At 40.1% G+C, this 17,910-nt stretch overlaps 1 protein-coding gene across 2 annotated transcripts; it reads right to left on the reverse strand.

The window, feature by feature from the left end:
* Positions 1-3,562: 3,562 nt before the first annotated feature.
* Positions 3,563-17,816, reverse strand: LOC119732689 (inhibitor of nuclear factor kappa-B kinase subunit alpha-like). Of its 2 annotated transcripts, none has more exons than XM_038206326.1 (21): positions 17,639-17,816; positions 15,903-16,002; positions 15,096-15,305; positions 14,248-14,409; positions 13,760-13,849; positions 13,128-13,252; positions 12,511-12,569; positions 12,237-12,285; positions 11,508-11,643; positions 10,715-10,906; positions 10,330-10,423; positions 9,669-9,792; positions 9,321-9,472; positions 8,763-8,827; positions 8,505-8,617; positions 8,340-8,386; positions 7,626-7,734; positions 6,835-6,979; positions 5,976-6,178; positions 5,390-5,526; positions 3,563-5,280 (listed from the first exon to the last, which is right to left on the reverse strand). In XM_038206326.1, the coding sequence occupies exons 2-20, from the start codon at positions 15,993-15,995 to the stop codon at positions 5,436-5,438; spliced, it is 2,259 nt and encodes a 752-aa protein (XP_038062254.1). In that variant the 5' UTR covers positions 15,996-16,002; positions 17,639-17,816; the 3' UTR covers positions 3,563-5,280; positions 5,390-5,435. The 2 variants fall into 2 exon arrangements, with proteins under 2 accessions (XP_038062254.1, XP_038062253.1); XM_038206325.1 differs by having other exon boundaries at positions 17,518-17,812.
* Between the last annotated feature and the right edge of the window lie 94 nt (positions 17,817-17,910).

Here is a 17,910-nt window from a genome sequence, read left to right on the forward strand (position 1 = left end):
TACCTCTTCATGTACGCAAACATACTTCTCAGTGTTTAGATATATAATCAAAAATGTGATACTCTTCAAATGAAGCGAACCCGGAATTTTTCAAAGCAAGCACCGCCACCGCCGTTGATTAACGAGGCATGGCCGGCTCTCTCAAGAGGTGCTTGAGTTTTGATCTTCGAAACGAAATAATCCGCCACGCTGAAAAAGCCGAGGGGGAGTTGAGACACGGAATTATAGGTCTTATCACTGCAGTCGTGACAAGATAATGGCTTTTGATAGATAACCCCCACTGATCGGTACTCTTTAATCTAAATAAATGGAGTTTAATTATCAACGATATATGAAAGTTTCATTCAATCGAGACAAAATAATGAGCTCATTACGAACGGCGGCTAAGAACAAAATGTTTATCGTGATGTATCATTTTTTTAGTGCTTTAATCTCCTTGCATAATGATGCCTTTGCCTAAATTCACATAGGTTACTAATTTAAAGGATGACTCCCGTAGTTGGGTTATTTAAAAGTGACGTCAGAGTAAGTAGTAGGACCAATCACAAAGACTACTAAATCTTCACCACAAGTATATCAGATCTAATAGCCACAAACAATCAACTGAGGAACAAAAATCAACATTCCCACCTGTGCAATAACTTTGTCTGCACACTCTTGTTGGCTATACAAAAACAACGGGCAACTTTGCCCTTGGCATAGGCCTATGGCAACTTGAGCGTCAATCGAAGTAAACAGAAAGGTATGTGGTCTAAAAGCATATGTGTACACACACAAAACGGTCTACAATTCAGCTTATACTATCATTAAAACCATTAGAAAACCGTGCAAATGCGTAATTTGTTATCTTGTTCACTCGAAAAAAGCCATCTGTCCTCGTGTTGACAATGGATAATTATTTTCACCTGTTGCTTTGCAGGCTTAGAATTCGACCAACTCCTTTTTTTCTCCTTCAAAACTTTACATCCGTGTGTGAAACCAGGTGTCCTAAATCATGTAAATTGACTATATGCACTCCCAATACATTGTTCATGTAATACGAACGTGACGCACATTCACCTCTGGTGCCTTGCTAGAGCAAAAGTTTTACCTCAAATTTCACGGTAAGCAAAATTTCATCAAGCTCTAACATTCCCGTTCATAAATCTTGAATTTACCTATATAGGATATACCCGTTACAAACTGTACACAGAAATGTTATTGAAGTGCACAATTAACCTTTTTTTAAATGCACCCAAAGTAGGCCTACTGCATAACTTGCTGCCAACTTGTAGTTGTGTATATAGGCCTATTAAGTGTAGTATTAATGGTTTATCAGAATTTGCCAACTTCAAAGAAATTTGTCAATCTTAACTTGGGATTTTCCGAGATTTGTTCGAGTGCGCGCGCAACGTTAGGGTACACTCGACCGATTCTGTGCCCAATTTCCGGACGCCACCGTTTTTGCATTTCGGATTAAATTTCACGACACTGAAATTGATCACAAAGGTTCAACTGTAAGGTAAAAGTAGGCTACCAAGTGACTGAATGAAGTTGAAGTTTGTCAACAAAAAGAGGTTTGGCAACACTGCATGACGAAAGTTGAGGGGAAACTGCGCCACGTTGGGAATCACTATGTACGGGTACACTACTGAAGAAGTGCGTGTGCCATACTTCATTGCATTGCATGCTGTATGCCAAGAAAGTGTTCCCGAATAAAACTTATTCTGCATCGAATATGACACTCACCGTAGTCGTGAGAGATGACTTTCGCACATAGAATGATACCATGTCGAAGATACTAGACCTCGGCATCTAGCGAAGAAGATATTAAAGGATCTTCAACACCAATTCTGCTGCTTCGCCTCGTGGCCACGAAAAGGAAGATTGTGTACCGCGCTCTGCAGGGTCGAAGGTCAAATCGGTGTTACGCCGCCTACAGCGCCCCCGCGCGGTGGGTTTCTTATTTACTTCTTATTAATTTTGTCCGGGGGATTTGGGGGTGGGGGAGTGTGGTAGGCTGGGGCTACATTTCCTTGTAATAAAAAGCATGATTGAAATTATATACACTGTACGCAGTTTTGATGATAAATCACTCATCAGACAATATTTTTTTTCTTCAAACTTTAAAGATTTTTGCCGGCGTAACTTATCTTCATTTTATAATGCATTCCTCCCATGATGATTTTATTTAGACTTTAAGATGCGCAACGGCGTCAATTTTACCCGGTAAGGCAGGGGATGTGCCCAGCAGTCTTTCCTACCGAATCTGTAAGCCTGACAGCAGCAAATACGCGGCACACACGACCGGAAATGCTGGCACTTGGAGTTAATGCACTCACAAATGTAAAATAAACACTTGGAAACCACCGCGCTCCGTGTTTTCGGGTAATCGGGTAGGTGGAGAGAAGCAAGTTTGTGTTCTGGATTTTCATCGGATCGAGATGAGAATAACCTCAAGAAACCCGAGATGCAGGTTTTTATTGGAGGATTTGATAAATAAAATCAAAACATAAAGATCGGGGTGAGACTACGTAATGAAGAAATGTGCATGATAAGCCCAAGAGAAAAACAATCGTAAAGTGTTTCTTTGGGGTTTTTTTTGGGGGGGGGGAGGGGGTAGGGGGTTGTTAACTAATTGCATGTATTCCTGGAAAGCGACAAAAATATCACGAGTACTGAAAATTTGGTTTGCATGATGTGGGGTCAAGCATGCTACAGCTATTTAACATTAAGTCGGCCCGGCTAACTCTTTAGATTGTCTTTATATTTACAAAACCCAATCTGTTCTTATTTGGACCATTAGTTCCTTAATATAATCTTCGTTTGCAATTTTTTTTGAGAATTGTAAGGATCACATTTAATTTAAACAGGAAAACCTTACAGACGGCTACAGAGAAAACAGAAACGAAAAGAGACAGATGATGGCAAGTTTAACAATTACTTTCTTTTCATCCGGGGAAAAAAGACATCAGATCTAGATACTAATGGAAGCGGAATTTACTCGAGATTTATAGGTGGATTAGATCCAGAGTGCTATGGAAACCATCGTCCGGAAGGAGGTTCATCTTCCTTGATCAGCAACGCTAAAGCCCAGCACTCACCCTGCCTCCCTCCAGTTGATGGGATAATTGGCGCATGGATGACAGAGCTTTCATGCAATTGTGTGAGATTCGTATTCGGTCATTGCCCGATCCATGAACATGTTAAGTTGAGCACTACTTTGTACCGATGGGGCGCCGAACGGAACAGACTTTATAAGCACGTAAAGACAGAAGTTGCCGTTAAGTTACCGGAGAGACCACTTGAAGTTTCGTCAACCCTTAAAGTGGCATCATCTTCAGCTTATGAAAACATATCCGCAACAGTCAAAACATCAGGAATCGCGTGCTTTGTATTTTTCTCGAAGAATGTTAGGTGTGAACACACACGATTGTCTTTTCAAGTGTTTTCGAAACGCTGGCTCCGTTGCGGCTGCAGCTTCCTCTCTGGCTTCATAGCCATTTAAAATGCCATGAACGTGTCTTAACCAAATGTCCTTACAACAAACACACACATAAACCAGAAAGAAAAATTGGACAGGTTTTCTGTTACAAAAGGTTCACTTTTAAATTACTTTTATATGTATTCCTGTATAAGTGACATAACCATAAAGGTACAATATACAAGTTCAGTTTGGCATCACCAATACACATTTTTAAGTGGCCAAAATTCCAATAATCTGTTGTTTCATTAATTCAGGTTGCAGAATATTACAATGTCGTTTCACAAACATGTATTTCTTTTTTTACATATAATTCCCCTGGCATCAAAAAAATTCACTTTGATAAAATATTTTAAACAATACGGTGTAAAAAAAAAAGGAAACCCAAAGGGCAACTCCAATTTTAAAAGACTTGCTGCATGTACGCAGCACTTGTCAGATCTAGGATGTGAAAGCCCAATTAATAAGCTTTATTTTAGTAAAATAATCATTCATAGCACTCATGTACTTTTCCAGTTACAGACTTTTAAACACAAATGCAGTTTTAAAATTTTGTCCAAGAATCACAATAAAGGTTAGTCATATTTCAGCAAAATGAAAACAATTCACATATAGAAAAAGACATCGGAACACTCTCATAACAACGATAACTGGCTCTTATCGTAAACCTTATTTAAACACCTTTGCTTCCAATGTTAAACAACATGCTTTAAAATGTCACGAGTTTATAGTCCTGCCCTGCCTTCTAGAACTTCTACTTGGCTACCCCGGAGACTTATGGGATAATATGTTGATATCATTTTCGTGATACGACATGGTTTCATTTTCTTGAAATATCATGTACCTTAAATGTGATGTCGTGGATCGGGCAAACTTTTAAAACTGTCTTTGTGTTCAAAAATCCGTAACTGGAAAAGTACATGAGTGATTTGAATGATTCTTTTACTAAATGCAAACTTATTAATTGGGCGTTCACATGCGATGTGCAGAACTTCTTTTAAAAATAGGGGGCGCCATTTGGGTTAGCTGTTTTTTCACTCACCCTGTATCACAAGTCACAACAATGGTGTATGAAAGACCCTACTACAATGAACAGAATGTTATGGGTAACTCCAGTTCAACAGCTCCATTTATCTGAAATGCACAATTGCATTCTTTCACATCGTCCTTACCTTGATAAAACAATTAACCCATCAACCAAAACAGCAATGCCTTCACATAAGTGTCAACGAAAGGACCTAACACTTCGCTTAGCTGAAACGGATTTCATTATATGCATAAAATTTAATGTCACACATTACATTGTATTTACAATTACATGTACAATGGAATTATGATTTCAGTGAAATAAACACCACAGGTTAGGCTTGGGATATTCTGGTGGGTAAACGGTTCTACCGGATCTACCCGGTTCTACCCAGTTCTGCCTGGTTCTACCTTGCAAGCTAGTTGAAACCAGAACTGCAGTACCAATCACTTATTAAAGGAACCGTGTAAGTTCACTGTGAACTTCCCAAGCCTATAACAAATTGCATTTTGGGTTACTTATTAAACACTTGGATGACAGTTCCATCAGCTGACAGATGAAAATTTAAAACCCAAAACTCCTACTTTCAGAAATGAAATGTGGAAGACAGGTCACTATACATGTAGTTCCCTATCAAAGCTGCATACAATGCCATGGTACTTGGATATAGACACCCGACCAATATAGGCTGGTGCCTATGGGGGTAGGGACCCACTTCAAACTTTTGTCTTGATGGAGTAATCTGTATCCAGATGTGGTCAGATGTTTAGAGGGTACAACAGTTGAAAATCTGAAAGGAAAGTTAAAAGCATTACCAAATTGATGATAGAGATTAATTAAATGTCAATATAAATCACAATGCAATTGTTGAAATTAAAACCCATTTCAATCAAACTCACCGTGCTGCAAGATTACTGCGCCACTTCAGTGATGCATGTTTTTCTCTTAACTGTTGAGGAACTCCCACTTCTTTGTTTCTGTCGCCTGCAGTAACTCTTCCTGTTCGGCTTTGATGCTCTCAACGACATCGTCAAACCTGCAGGAGCAAGAGTGGGAAAGATCACAAGGAGAGACTTCTGCTTAGAACCCAACATACATTAGTGAGTCTATGTTTGTACGATAAAACTGGTGTCAAATTGCATCCCACTTCTGACACCAAATAACCATCTTGGGTTGCTGTCTGACGATGATCCTCTAATGTTCCTGTAAGTTGGTGGCCTCACTGTATCTGAATGTCCATTAAAGTCCTCACAACAGAGAAATTCAACACCCTCTGGAATTTTGTCATAAGAATCCCCTTATACACTCTTCTGTCGACAGATTTCTAGGCAATACTAACTACACATGAATTACATTTATCCCGCTTCTGACACCGTGCATCCTCCATCTCCCAGTAACAGCACCAAACGTCTTATTATCTAACAACAAGGGCAATCACAATAAAAAACAACTTCACAAACTGCTATCCGACGTGTTCATACTTACTTGTTTCTTGTCACAGAGCTTTGGTTCACCAGTGTTAACGAATCTTGAAGTGGTTTGTTTCCAAGACTCAACAGGTCCGTGGCAGAGCCTGAGCCTGAGCCAGAGCCGGAACTGGTAACTGAGGCTGAGGAGGACTGACGGCTGTAATGTATATTGTTAGCCGCTGACACCGGTGGTGAAACAGTATTATGAACTCTGCTAACCTGGAGATGAAATGCAAAGAAATTAAATCTTAGCTTCCTCTGCCTTAGAAAAGAAAAGGTTGTGTTGTTAGACGAAAAACATTTATCTCAAATTTGTCTATGTAAATTAGGAACTTATTTAAAGTGCACGCGAGTAACTAATGGACTGTGCAAAATCTCTTGGATAATGACTTATTCTCATAAAGTTTCTCAGAATGAATTATTCTTGAATCTTGATACACCTAAAAAAAACAAAAACTCCAACATCTCATGAAAGTGAACAAAACTAACTCTTCATTTGATACAAAACATATTGGGTAACCATCTCATGGAACACAGGCAGTACTAAATGAGGCGTGTTTGGTTATTATCTTAGATATGTAGGTTGTGTAGATAAGGTAGTCGAAACGAAGCACGAGAAAAGAAGCGAAGTCAAGACTGAAGCACCACAAGGGAAGAAACTACTAGACTGGCATGATATACATGCATGAAATTTGACCATCAGGAAAAAGTAGGAAAAGATGTCATGCAGACTCCCAAAAGTAACGTCTATAGTGCAGAATGCCGGAAATAGAGGAAAGTAAGAAATGCAAAGAGAAACCAATTGGAAATACTATTTAAATAGGAAAACTATCATGTTGGTATATCTAACTATGGTCTTTAAGACTCGGACTTACAGCATGTTTAAGGAGTGTCCAGATATCTTTCTGCCGTTGTTGCTGGTGGGAGATCATTCTCCTCTCCAGGTTCCTCATCTCGTTGACACTAGTAGCGATCTGTGGAACCAGCCTCTCTGACTCCACTTTACAATACACTAATTTCCTAATTGCAACAAATGCAGACATGGAAGAAATGTGAATTTGGCTTTTTCAAAAACAAAACAAAAATGCTACAGGCTCCAGGCAGAGATGTTGCTTACAAAAGAAGACAACGTGTTTAGGATGGTACCACTTACAAGCTGACTGCAATCACTCACACTGGCTGTGAGTTAGTCTGCGCTCGCGTGTCCAGGAGTTACCTATATTTATTTCCCTTTCCAGATGGAACATAGTTTATGGAATATCCCCTTGCCCAGCGAAGGGTCTATGATACATTTGTATGCGAGCAGATTTGGTGATTAATTATGCAAAACAAGACTGCCTCTTGACTTCGAGATTCTGATCATTCAGCGGGCGCCTGCTATCGGGTCTTCCGTAAGCCAAAAACGTGGCAGACAAATTGACCAATCAACAGCTTAGTCACATTTCTGATCGAAAAACGGCACAATTTCTAAAGGCAACTCCGATTAGCTGGCGCGTGGGGTCACACAAAATTTGCATGCTCATTAATACCAGACGTTGGTTACAGAGAGGGCTTCCTTGAACAACAACTGATACTCGGACTAGATGGAACACTGATCAATGACCATGCTTATGTAGAGGTGTACATATGTAAAATCCTTTCAACTGTGTGTCTAAAAGAAACTCACTGCAGATGACCATAGAGTTCCTTGGTCTGTTTGGTTCTGTAGTTGATGCTTTTGATGATCAAATTCTGCATCTTGGAACTGTCTTGGAAGGTGCAACCTGCTTCTCCACCTGTAAGACACAAGGTAGAGGGGTTACAGGTTAGTTAAGTCAGAGGACTACCCAAAGGAAAATTCAAGTCAATCACAAAATAAATCACAAAGTAAGGACACGAGTAACAGAGGCTGAAAAATGGAAAAAAAGAATGCCTTCTGTCAAACCCTGCAGGACTGATGCAACATAAGAACAAACAAAATTGATGTTTGCTTTTGTACAGGGTGGCCCCCAAAAAGGTTTAGACTTTTTCAGACAGATGACGGCCATTCAAGAGAAACGGTCAAAAAAAAATATTTGTCCACATGTAAGTCTATGAAACTTGGTCAAAACTAAGTGCAAAATGAACTGCCATAACAATAACCAGTCATGCTTTCCATACACGTGTGTGGACAAACTGGTTTTAGACCATTAAAATTGGCTGTCATTTCTAAATTTAGGCTTTCTTTTCAATGCCAATTTCACCATAAGCCACCAAGACCTAGGAATATCTTAACACAATTTCAATATGTCTCCCCAATTTTGAGAAATCTGCGTCTGAAAAAGTGTTAACTATTTTGGGGGGCACCCTGCAGTGTAAGATAGCAAAGAGTGGTACAAAATGTATTTGCAAACAGGCTTACCTTTACTCTGCTGTAGTTCACGATACAGCTTCTGGGCTGCTACTTCACTGCAAAAAGAAAGAAGAAAATTATGTAAGTGGTCATGCATTGGTTGAATTGCAAGTTTTTCTAACGAACCCTGGGACAGCACTATGCACAGAGTTATGTCATTAATGTTGCACTTACACTTCCACCAGGCCTTCCACCTGCTTCTGTCTGGACAGCGGACTTTTCTGCAGTTCCACAATCTTGGTTTGGGTTATGTTGACATGACCATTCAAGGAGTACACCCTCTTTAACTAAAAGGTGAAGAAATTACATAAGAGAAACAAACAATAAATTCATTACAATGTGTTAAGTTTTAATCAATTTTGGCATTGGTCTTATGTATGTCATGCTGTTCATAATTGGAGCAAAATCTGTATTGACTGGTGAAAAACTTACTGAATCAAAGTCTTCAACAATTTCTCGCTCAGCGTTTTTCCAGCTGCGAAACATCTTTTCTGAAGCTGTAAGAAAAAAGAACACCATTTACCTTCCTTACCCCAAGTGAACTTAAATAGTCACTCGAAATATTCTGCAGACATTTGCGCAAAGTCAAAATGATATATTGCCGCGCCTTCGGAGAGAAAAGAAAATCCAACACATGAGAATCAGGTGGTCTAGGAATCCAAAGGTTTCAAGAAACATCTTTCAGCATTTCAGGTTATAATAAGTACAGAGTTCTGTGGTTAGCAGGGTCACAAAGTTTCACAAAATTTTGCACGATTTCGTCACACCTAGTCACATATGAACAAACTGTTCAAGTTACGTTGGAAGTCGCCAGTGCAATTTTGAGCTATGGGCCCAAAACTCGCAAAATGGAAATCAATACAGACTTTAAACCTGCGGTAAATTAAATGAAACGCTGCAAATGCTCTTCTAAATGCGTATGGAAAACACATAAGTGACAACAGGTATGGTTATGTCATATTATTAACAGAATACTAGGTATACACTCACTGATGCCCGTGGGAGACTGGACTGCGTAGGAATCGATGTCAAACTCCAGGCTTGAGCGAAACATATCCTGCTTGGCTTCCAATTTGTGCATCTGACTCATCATGTCTTTGTGTAGGTCCGTCAGCTGATGGTTCAACCGCATGGTGCACAACCTACACATTAAAAAAAAAAAAAAGGGAAAAAAAAAAGATGCTTTCATTAGCCTAATTGCCCATCCTTTGTTTTTTTAAACAAAAGTACAAACATGTGCCATCAAGTATCTAGAAAGAGGCTAATTGTGGTGGATTGAAGAAGGCACCTAGCAAAAATGCCTTCAGAATGTAAGGTTCATCAATCTTCAGGTCTTACATTGAAGCTCTAGCACCCTCCAGAAGCCTAGATGCTTCCTTGGCTTGCTGGTTGCAGAAGTACACAGCCTGGCCCCAGCACTTCTTCCTGTCATTGTAGCTGAGTAGGGTCTTCGGCTCTTGAACTGCCAAAACAAACATTAAAATACTTCACCGTAAGAATGGTTGCTACTTCAGGCGAAACAGAAGTGAAGCTGATTTTTGACATCAACAACAGTAGTTCTATTATAACGTTCATAATAATAATAATAATAATAACTGGATTTATAGAGCGCCAAATTGCCAAAGGATACAAGGCGCTGAAACAAAGAAAGAAGAACTACAGAAAGAACAACAGAAAAACAACAAGGGCGTACGACCAGCTATGGTGTGGGGAAAAAATGGGTTTTGAGAGCCTTATTGAAGGTTGGCACAGTATCGGAGTTTCTGATAGGGATGGGTAGACTATTCCACAATCGGGGAGCAGCAATAGAGAAGGCCCGATCACCCGCGAGTTTATTTGTTTTCTGGACAACAAGAGATTTCCCATGAGAAGAGCGAAGGGAGTGAGACCCGGTTCGAATTGAGAGAAGAGAAGAGAGGTGATGGTTTTGTTTCTTTATAGTTTTACGGCAGGGAAGGGGAAAACTCAAAATAAAACTTTTGCAGGCAACTAAACTTACTGATCATGTTGACTCGGTCCGGTTTGGGTTTCGGTGGCAAGGTCTCCGGAACGTTACCCTTCCGGAACATGAACATTGTGAATCCTGGCTGATTCTGTGGATGGAAGAAATAATGTAAACGTAAAAAAAAAACAATTCTGAAATAAAAGGAAAAACTTCATAACAGACTATAGTTAGAATGACAAAACCTGACAAGAGAAGACACGGGGGAAGAAGATGGCACACAGGGGAAGTGATATGGCACTATGCCCTGCTAGGTTCAATGGGCCAGCACCTCTGTGGGCCATGGAACCACCCCAAAATTAGGTCTTGATCTCAGGTCTAGTTCAAGCATGAGATTAATACACTATTCAACTCCTGAAGGCTCTTGTATTAAAACGCTTACCTCTCCCTGTGTGTACTGGACAGCAGGTTTCTGTGGATCCACCGACTGGCCAGTAGGCAAGAGGATATCCTGCTGACTGGGAGCTACGCCAGTGTCCTTCTCTAGTTGTTTCTGTATGACGGACATGGCGTCGTTATTCCTGATGCCGTAGCTGTAGAGAGTGTCTGTGTTCATGTACAGCACATTGACAACCTGCATGTGAGGGTACAGAGTTACGAGTCACTTAATTTTGTGACTCGAGTCAAGCGATTCCAATGTAGTGACTCAAGCCAAGTCAAGTTGTTCTATTAACCCTAACCACCCCAACCCTTCAAAATCCAACTGCACATTTTGTTGGAATCTGTTGGAGTGAGTACTGCACTGGTAAACTGGTTATGCTTTACATTGGGTCAGGCATTGGGTGGTGAGTTTACCATATGGTGTTGGATTCTGCAAGAGTGAGAAAGGTTCCTTGTAAATCACTCAACACGGGAGTGAGGGTTAAGCCAACGACTCGGTGATTCTGGCTGAAATCATTGTGTGACATTGACATTTAAATTTCTGGATCTGGGATGATAATTCCTGTATTGATAGTACAAGGTATGAGTCCCTGATATAGTTAATCTTTACTTGTACCTCGACATGAGCAGTTGTAGCTTGTTCATTGTCACCAAAATTATAATTCATGTTTTTAAGGACTTGCATGTTGATGAGTCGTTGACTTGATGAGTCTTTGACTTGATTTGAGCCTGTGAAGACTTGAGTAGACTAATTATGCAGTTTTAAGAAGTCTCATATTTGGGACAGCACTCACATGCACGGCTAGCATCCCATCCAAGAAGACAAAGCACTGCGGCCGTTTGGTCTCTGGGTCCAGGCCGCCTCCTCGGTGGTCCGGCTCGAACCTCAGCATATTCCGAAGTACCATCTCAAACCCTTTTCTGTAGAGTCTGCAAAGAGGGTCAATAAAAGTAAACTTGAAACTGGTTCAAAATTGCAGAAATCTGCTAAGCGTTTAAAATACTTTAGTTAAACAGGGCCAATTTTACGGCTCTGCTAACCACAGAATTCCCTGCTTAAGATCTCCACTGTATGCTATCCTATCCATGCTAGCAAAAAGAAGTATGTGTTAACCAAATAGTTACAGAATCCTTTGATATGGGATGTATGCATGCGCATATTGAAGCCAGATTCCTCATTAACCTGTGAAACATTACCGTAAGCACTGAATGTTTTGCTACAGTAAACGGGCATTTTTCGCTTACGGTAAGCAGAGCCATGAAATTCGGCCCCGGGCCAGTCACCAGCTTAAGTGTCACCTGATGTCTAGTGCTTAGGACTGGTACCCCACTGATTTTTGCTAAGCATTAAACTGCTAAACAGGTCTGTAAAATTGGGCTCTAGAAGCAGTGTTTTCCATTTTTACAGCTAAGGGTTAATGCAAGGAGTCCATCAAAACCATGAGAATGTTTTCAGGAAAGCAAGAATGACACAACAATAAAACAGTACATTTATGAAAAGATACTTTGAAGAAAGGACTCACTCTACTAAGTGGTTTGGGGTCAGTAGGAACTCTGTGAAGATCGGGGCACCTGAAATAAAAACATACATATTATTACCCTCGGCAATTTTGATGAAAACCTTCCTGAACCAATCAAAATCCCAAACTTGTTTATATTTAATTTGGGAGGTTACATCTCATGTACAAGTATTACATTTTTTTTTCTGGTGGGAGGGAGATTTCTAATTTCCGTACTCCTTACTGTGTGTGATTGTTTAATTTAAATGATTAGGATTAAAAATATGATTTGTAAGACCTTCTTCGTTGATGTAAGCACATATTTCCTCATCCGTCTTCTGCTTCACTGTGCCGTGCCTACAAAGAAACAGAAACAGTTGCAAATTGTTAGAGAAAACACACAATTTCAAACATGCATAACGTGAAAGATCCAATTTTATAAAGTTGAACAAAGAAATTGACTGGAATGGGGTTTGAACCTGGAACCCTTCAAATTACAAACTGAGCTGTCCATTCTATGTTGGTGGTTCCTCTCTGAGTGATCCCTGTTTGCCATTTCCCAGTTTGCAGCATTGCAAATGTTGCTAGCATCGTGACTTTGGGCGTGATCCATGGCTACATGACATATGTAGGCGTATTTGCTTCCAACTAGCACCCCTTGAATTAAGACGTTGACAAAATCAGGCTGCGGCCAACAAAGTGCTGGATAGCTCAGTTTGTAGAGCGCCGGAAATACGGAGGTGGCAGGTTCAAACCCCACTCTATTCCATTTCTTTGAAGTAAAGGATAAGTTATACAGATAAATTATTAAGTTGAAAAGTTGCTTCTTTGAGGAAAACACTTTGTGAAATACTGCATAAAAATAGCTGTTTTATTACAAGTCCTCGTTTTGTTGAAGGCGGCCTAGCAGGTTACCATTTAACTGGAGGCATGTGGGGTAGAAACGGCCGGCTGCCTGTGATGCACTCAAACAGCACAGTGCCCAGAGTCCAGTAGTCGACTGTCTGATTGTACTTCTGTGATGCAAAGAGTTCTGGTGCCTGAAAGGGAAAAAAATCACATTTCTATAAAGTTTGTAGTGATTTCAAAATTTGTCAACAATTCTTATTCAAGATAGTACAGCAGACAAGAAAATTGGATGGAATTACTTCTTACCAAAAATTAACAATGCATTCCCTGTTCTGTTTTTTCTTGATTCTGAAATCATTCATGTACTCATACAAAATTAGAACAGCACAGAGATTTTTGACAGATTTTACCTGTTCCCCCCAAAAAACGCACAGTTCATCCCTTTGTTTGGCTTGTTTCCAATGAATTCACCGGATTAGCCAATTTTTCAGTAAAGAAAATACGATACTCTGATAATGTGTACTGCTCTTCACTAAAAAAATGTTTGGGCAAAAGATTACACAAGGTATATAATCACTTTTTTTGACATTCCAGTTTTTGGAGATATTCTGAAAAAATATTTATCAAAAAACAAGGGGAAAGCTGTGTTATACATGTTATATGCAGTGAATCTGTTCAAATTCTTCACATTATCTTACCAGATACTGGAGAGTCCCTACAAAGGTACTGGCTACACTTCCCTGGTCCAGGTCTTTGGCATAGCCCAGGTCAGTCAACTTGTAGACAAGCTGAAGAGATCGTAAATTTCATCCAGTTTATAAAGTTTCAATAAAAAAAATTCAAGTCTAGGAGCCCATATGTAAAACACCCCTTAATTTTCATCTTTTATTTTCTATTATTTTTTATTCACTGAAACGTGTGTCAATTCACAGCTTTCTTCTACATGTGGTTGTCAATACACATGAGAAGCTATCAAATATACTGCAATGCACAATTTACATTATTGAATATGTGTCTACCAATGCTAATATTCTAATTGAAATATTAACATATTAATATTCCAATTTGAATATTAACATATTAATATTTAATATGTTAATATTCAAATTGGAATATTTATATGTTAATATTCCAATCTGAATATTATGTTAATATTCAAATTGGAAATTCTTAACTTCACCGGTACCTGTCCATTTTCATTCTCCTGTATGACAATGTTCTCCGGTTTCAGGTCCCGATGGATGATGCGTTTGGAATGCAGATACTCCACGCCGTCACAGATGTGCTTGGCTACATCTAAGACCTGTTCTTGCCGCAAGCCACAGCAATTCTCTGGTCTGCATAGGACCTAGGCACCCAAGGAATTAACAAAACACATTCAAACCAAATAGGTTTCGATCGTATGACTTTAAAATGCCACATGACCATCGGGTTCCCTTGTAGACGGCCACCATTGCAGTAGGCAAGCGTTTGATTAGCAAGCACTTCATGCATTGTGAACTGGACAGTAGGGCTTGCTTTCAAGTAAAATAACTGCAAAATCTTTATCAAATGGCATGATGGTCACTACCTGTGCCGTGTAAGGTTGTCACAATCATGCTGACCCAGCAGTGGGTGTTGGCTCTGCGTTTTTCTGGTTATTAAGCAAATGCTTATATGCCAATATGGGGAGTGTGACATAGTGGTTGCAGTTTGTGACTCATGATCAGAGGGTCAGGGGTTTAAATCCAGCTGCTGGTCATAATGTTGTTTCCTTGGGCAAGCCACTTCTTCCCCACTTGCCTCTATCCACCCACGAGTATTAGCTGGGGAATAACCTGCGATGGACTAGCATCCCATCCAGGGAGTACAAATATTATCAGTTGTTTCATGCTACTGAAACCGGAGATAAACGCCGGCCTGATGGGCCACATTGGCTTGTGACAGACTTTACTGATTGGCATTGTTTTGTAACTCCATTCTATCAGAAACTTGACAAAACTGTTCCGGACCAATATAATTTTATTATTGATGACATAATTACTTGAGATGTACCTTGCGTAGGTCTCCTTTCTTGCAGTACTCCATGCCTAATAGGGGGAGCTCCCCCTGACCTAACTGCAGTTCTGAAGGAACATCCTTAGCTTGTACGATGTGGGGGTGCTTCAAGCGCTTCATGATATCGATCTCCATGGCCCATCTTTTCTTGTTCTTGGCGTCTAGGTTGACTCTGCACTGCTTTAGGGCCACTTCATCTTTAGTTTCCTAATTGGAAACATATATTAAAAAGTTATGCCACAAGTGTTTCTACTTTTTGAAATCCTTCAGTCAAATCCTCACAAATCAATCGCAATCCCATCAGTTTCAAAGTCAAAATCTATTCAAATGAATTGTGACCATGGTATTCCTTTGTCATTGTTCACCCCTTGTTTCTTGTATTAACTGGTTTATGATTAAACTTGTGATGGACTCACTACCACTCTCCTCCAAGGCCATAAAAGTATGTTTATTATCTTTCTTAACCCACACCCTGCTGCAAGTATTTGATAAAAACCCAATTCTTTATACTGACAGGCTTCGGAATTGAATGGGAAGTTCCACTTTTCACCCGGATCGTAAGTGAACCTTAGTACCTCGATTGCTTAGTTATCGATCTCTACTTGTATCTCAGGTGGCGTATTTAGTATTTCTGTGGCCGGTTTGAGGGTGAAATCTGTTGTTTTGTTTGCAAAGGGTTAGGTTGTTGATTATTCCCAATGCCATGTCTAACATTCGACTCGAGCCCGACTCTCGCCAGACCATGTCCAAATGTTAAAAAGGCGATAAGTAGGGCCCAAGTTACTTGGTCTAGAGTACGCCTACCTTTTGTTGCCATAAAGTGACAGTCCCAAAGCCTCCCTGCCCTAGCGTCCCCTTGGACTGCCAGCTACCTATCTCCTTCACTGTGGTCGCCATTGTGAATCTAATAAAGGAATGAAATAGTAGGGATACTTCAGGACATCGGCAATGCCTTGCAAATATATAATGAATACATAAGAATTACAACTGACATGACTGAAAACTACTATTTAAATTTGTTTTGACAGCCTACCAACATGACCAAGACAAAAGTACCATTGCTACTACAACAAGTACAAGTAGGCCTATCAATCATGACACAAACAGTTTAGAAATGCTCACAAAAAAAATCAATCCTCATTCATGTCATTTGTACACTAAACATGCTAAAACTACAAAGTGGGATGTCTATAGCTGGAGTTACCCAGCCCTGAGTTTTATCATATGGGTTGTCTATAAGGGCTGGAGCGTATTTTTCTCATAAGTAGTAGTATATTCAAAAAAAATTTGGAAAATGTTCAATTTTGTCCCCGTTACACACTAATTGCAACTGCAACTCACCCCAAACTTGCCTGGAATAACCATTACACAGGTCATTGAAGTAAAAAACGATCCACGATGAAGATTCAGCCTACAATTGCAGTGAAAACAGGAGGAATAACCGCTAACTTGACAACCTTTCAGGCATGGCCAGGACTGCTATGAAATTTTGCACACACAAAAATTGTGTACAATGAATGGCGGCGGTCGATTACCACCACGTACAGCTCGCTGGTACTACGCGTTTTTGCGGTCGGTGTGACGTGACGCGGAAGCGTAATACCCGATGACTGTTTCATGCATTAAGAAGAGGTTCACTCGCATCACAGTGCGGTACTGGAACGGCAACCGTCGAGTAAATACCACTGCACTATGAATGCACGATAGCCGGCCAACTCGACGGTTGCCGTTCCAGTACCGCACTGTGATGCGAGTGAACCTCTTCTTAATGCATGAAACAGTCATCGGGTATTACGCTTCCGCGCACGTCATGCACCGACCGCAAAAACGCGTAGTACCAGCGAGCTGTACGTGGTGGTAATCGACCGCCGCCATTCATTGTACACAATTTTTGTGTGTGCAAAATTCCATAGCAGTCCTGGCCATGCCTGAAAGGTTGTCAAGTTAGCGGTTATTCCTCCTGTTTTCACTGCAATTGTAGGCTGAATCTTCATCGTGGATCGTTTTTTACTTCAATGACCTGTGTAATGGTTATTCCAGGCAAGTTTGGGGTGAGTTGCAGTTGCAATTAGTGTGTAACGGGGACAAAATTGAACATTTTCCAAATTTTTTTTGAATATACTACTACTTATGAGAAAAATACGCTCCAGCCCTTATAGACAACCCATATGATAAAACTCAGGGCTGGGTAACTCCAGCTAGGATGTCTACTATATTCAATCTTGTCACGCTTGTCAATTGTAGAACTGAAAGTGAAAGACTGGAGGACATCGATAACAATATGGTATTAGTATACAGCAACTTAAGACCATAAATGATTAAAATTTAAACTCGTGCATTGTTAATGTGAAAAACTGATGACAGTTGACACTGTCCACTGATTTTAAAACTGCCAAAAACAACACTCAACAGCACTTACGTGGAAAGTTACAGATTTTTAGCTATCAGAGTTCGCAGACAAAATCAAGCCATTATGCCGTAGATAAACTTACTGGGCAAATTGAAATAATACAATTACAAGAGCGTATTGTGGCACGTACTTAGTCTATTCGTAGAACCAACAACACACGACCTTTCTCTATAAACTCGACCGCATCAGTGCATGCATTGTATTGCATTATTTTTGTACTGCAATTGGCTAACAACACAATAACGTGCAAAGGACCTGGGTTTTCCCAGACTACACTGGTTCCCTGACCTCTATTGGATTCACATCTCTTCCCCTGTAGGGACCAGTGAATAATTCCCGGAAGTTCCCTTGCGTACCGTGTTTACTTTACGTCATTCTAAAAATAGATTTGTACTCTTCTTT

The sequence above is a fragment of the Patiria miniata genome, unplaced genomic scaffold (assembly GCF_015706575.1).
Source record: "Patiria miniata isolate m_02_andy unplaced genomic scaffold, ASM1570657v1 HiC_scaffold_24, whole genome shotgun sequence".
Lineage (NCBI taxonomy): Eukaryota > Metazoa > Echinodermata > Asteroidea > Valvatida > Asterinidae > Patiria > Patiria miniata.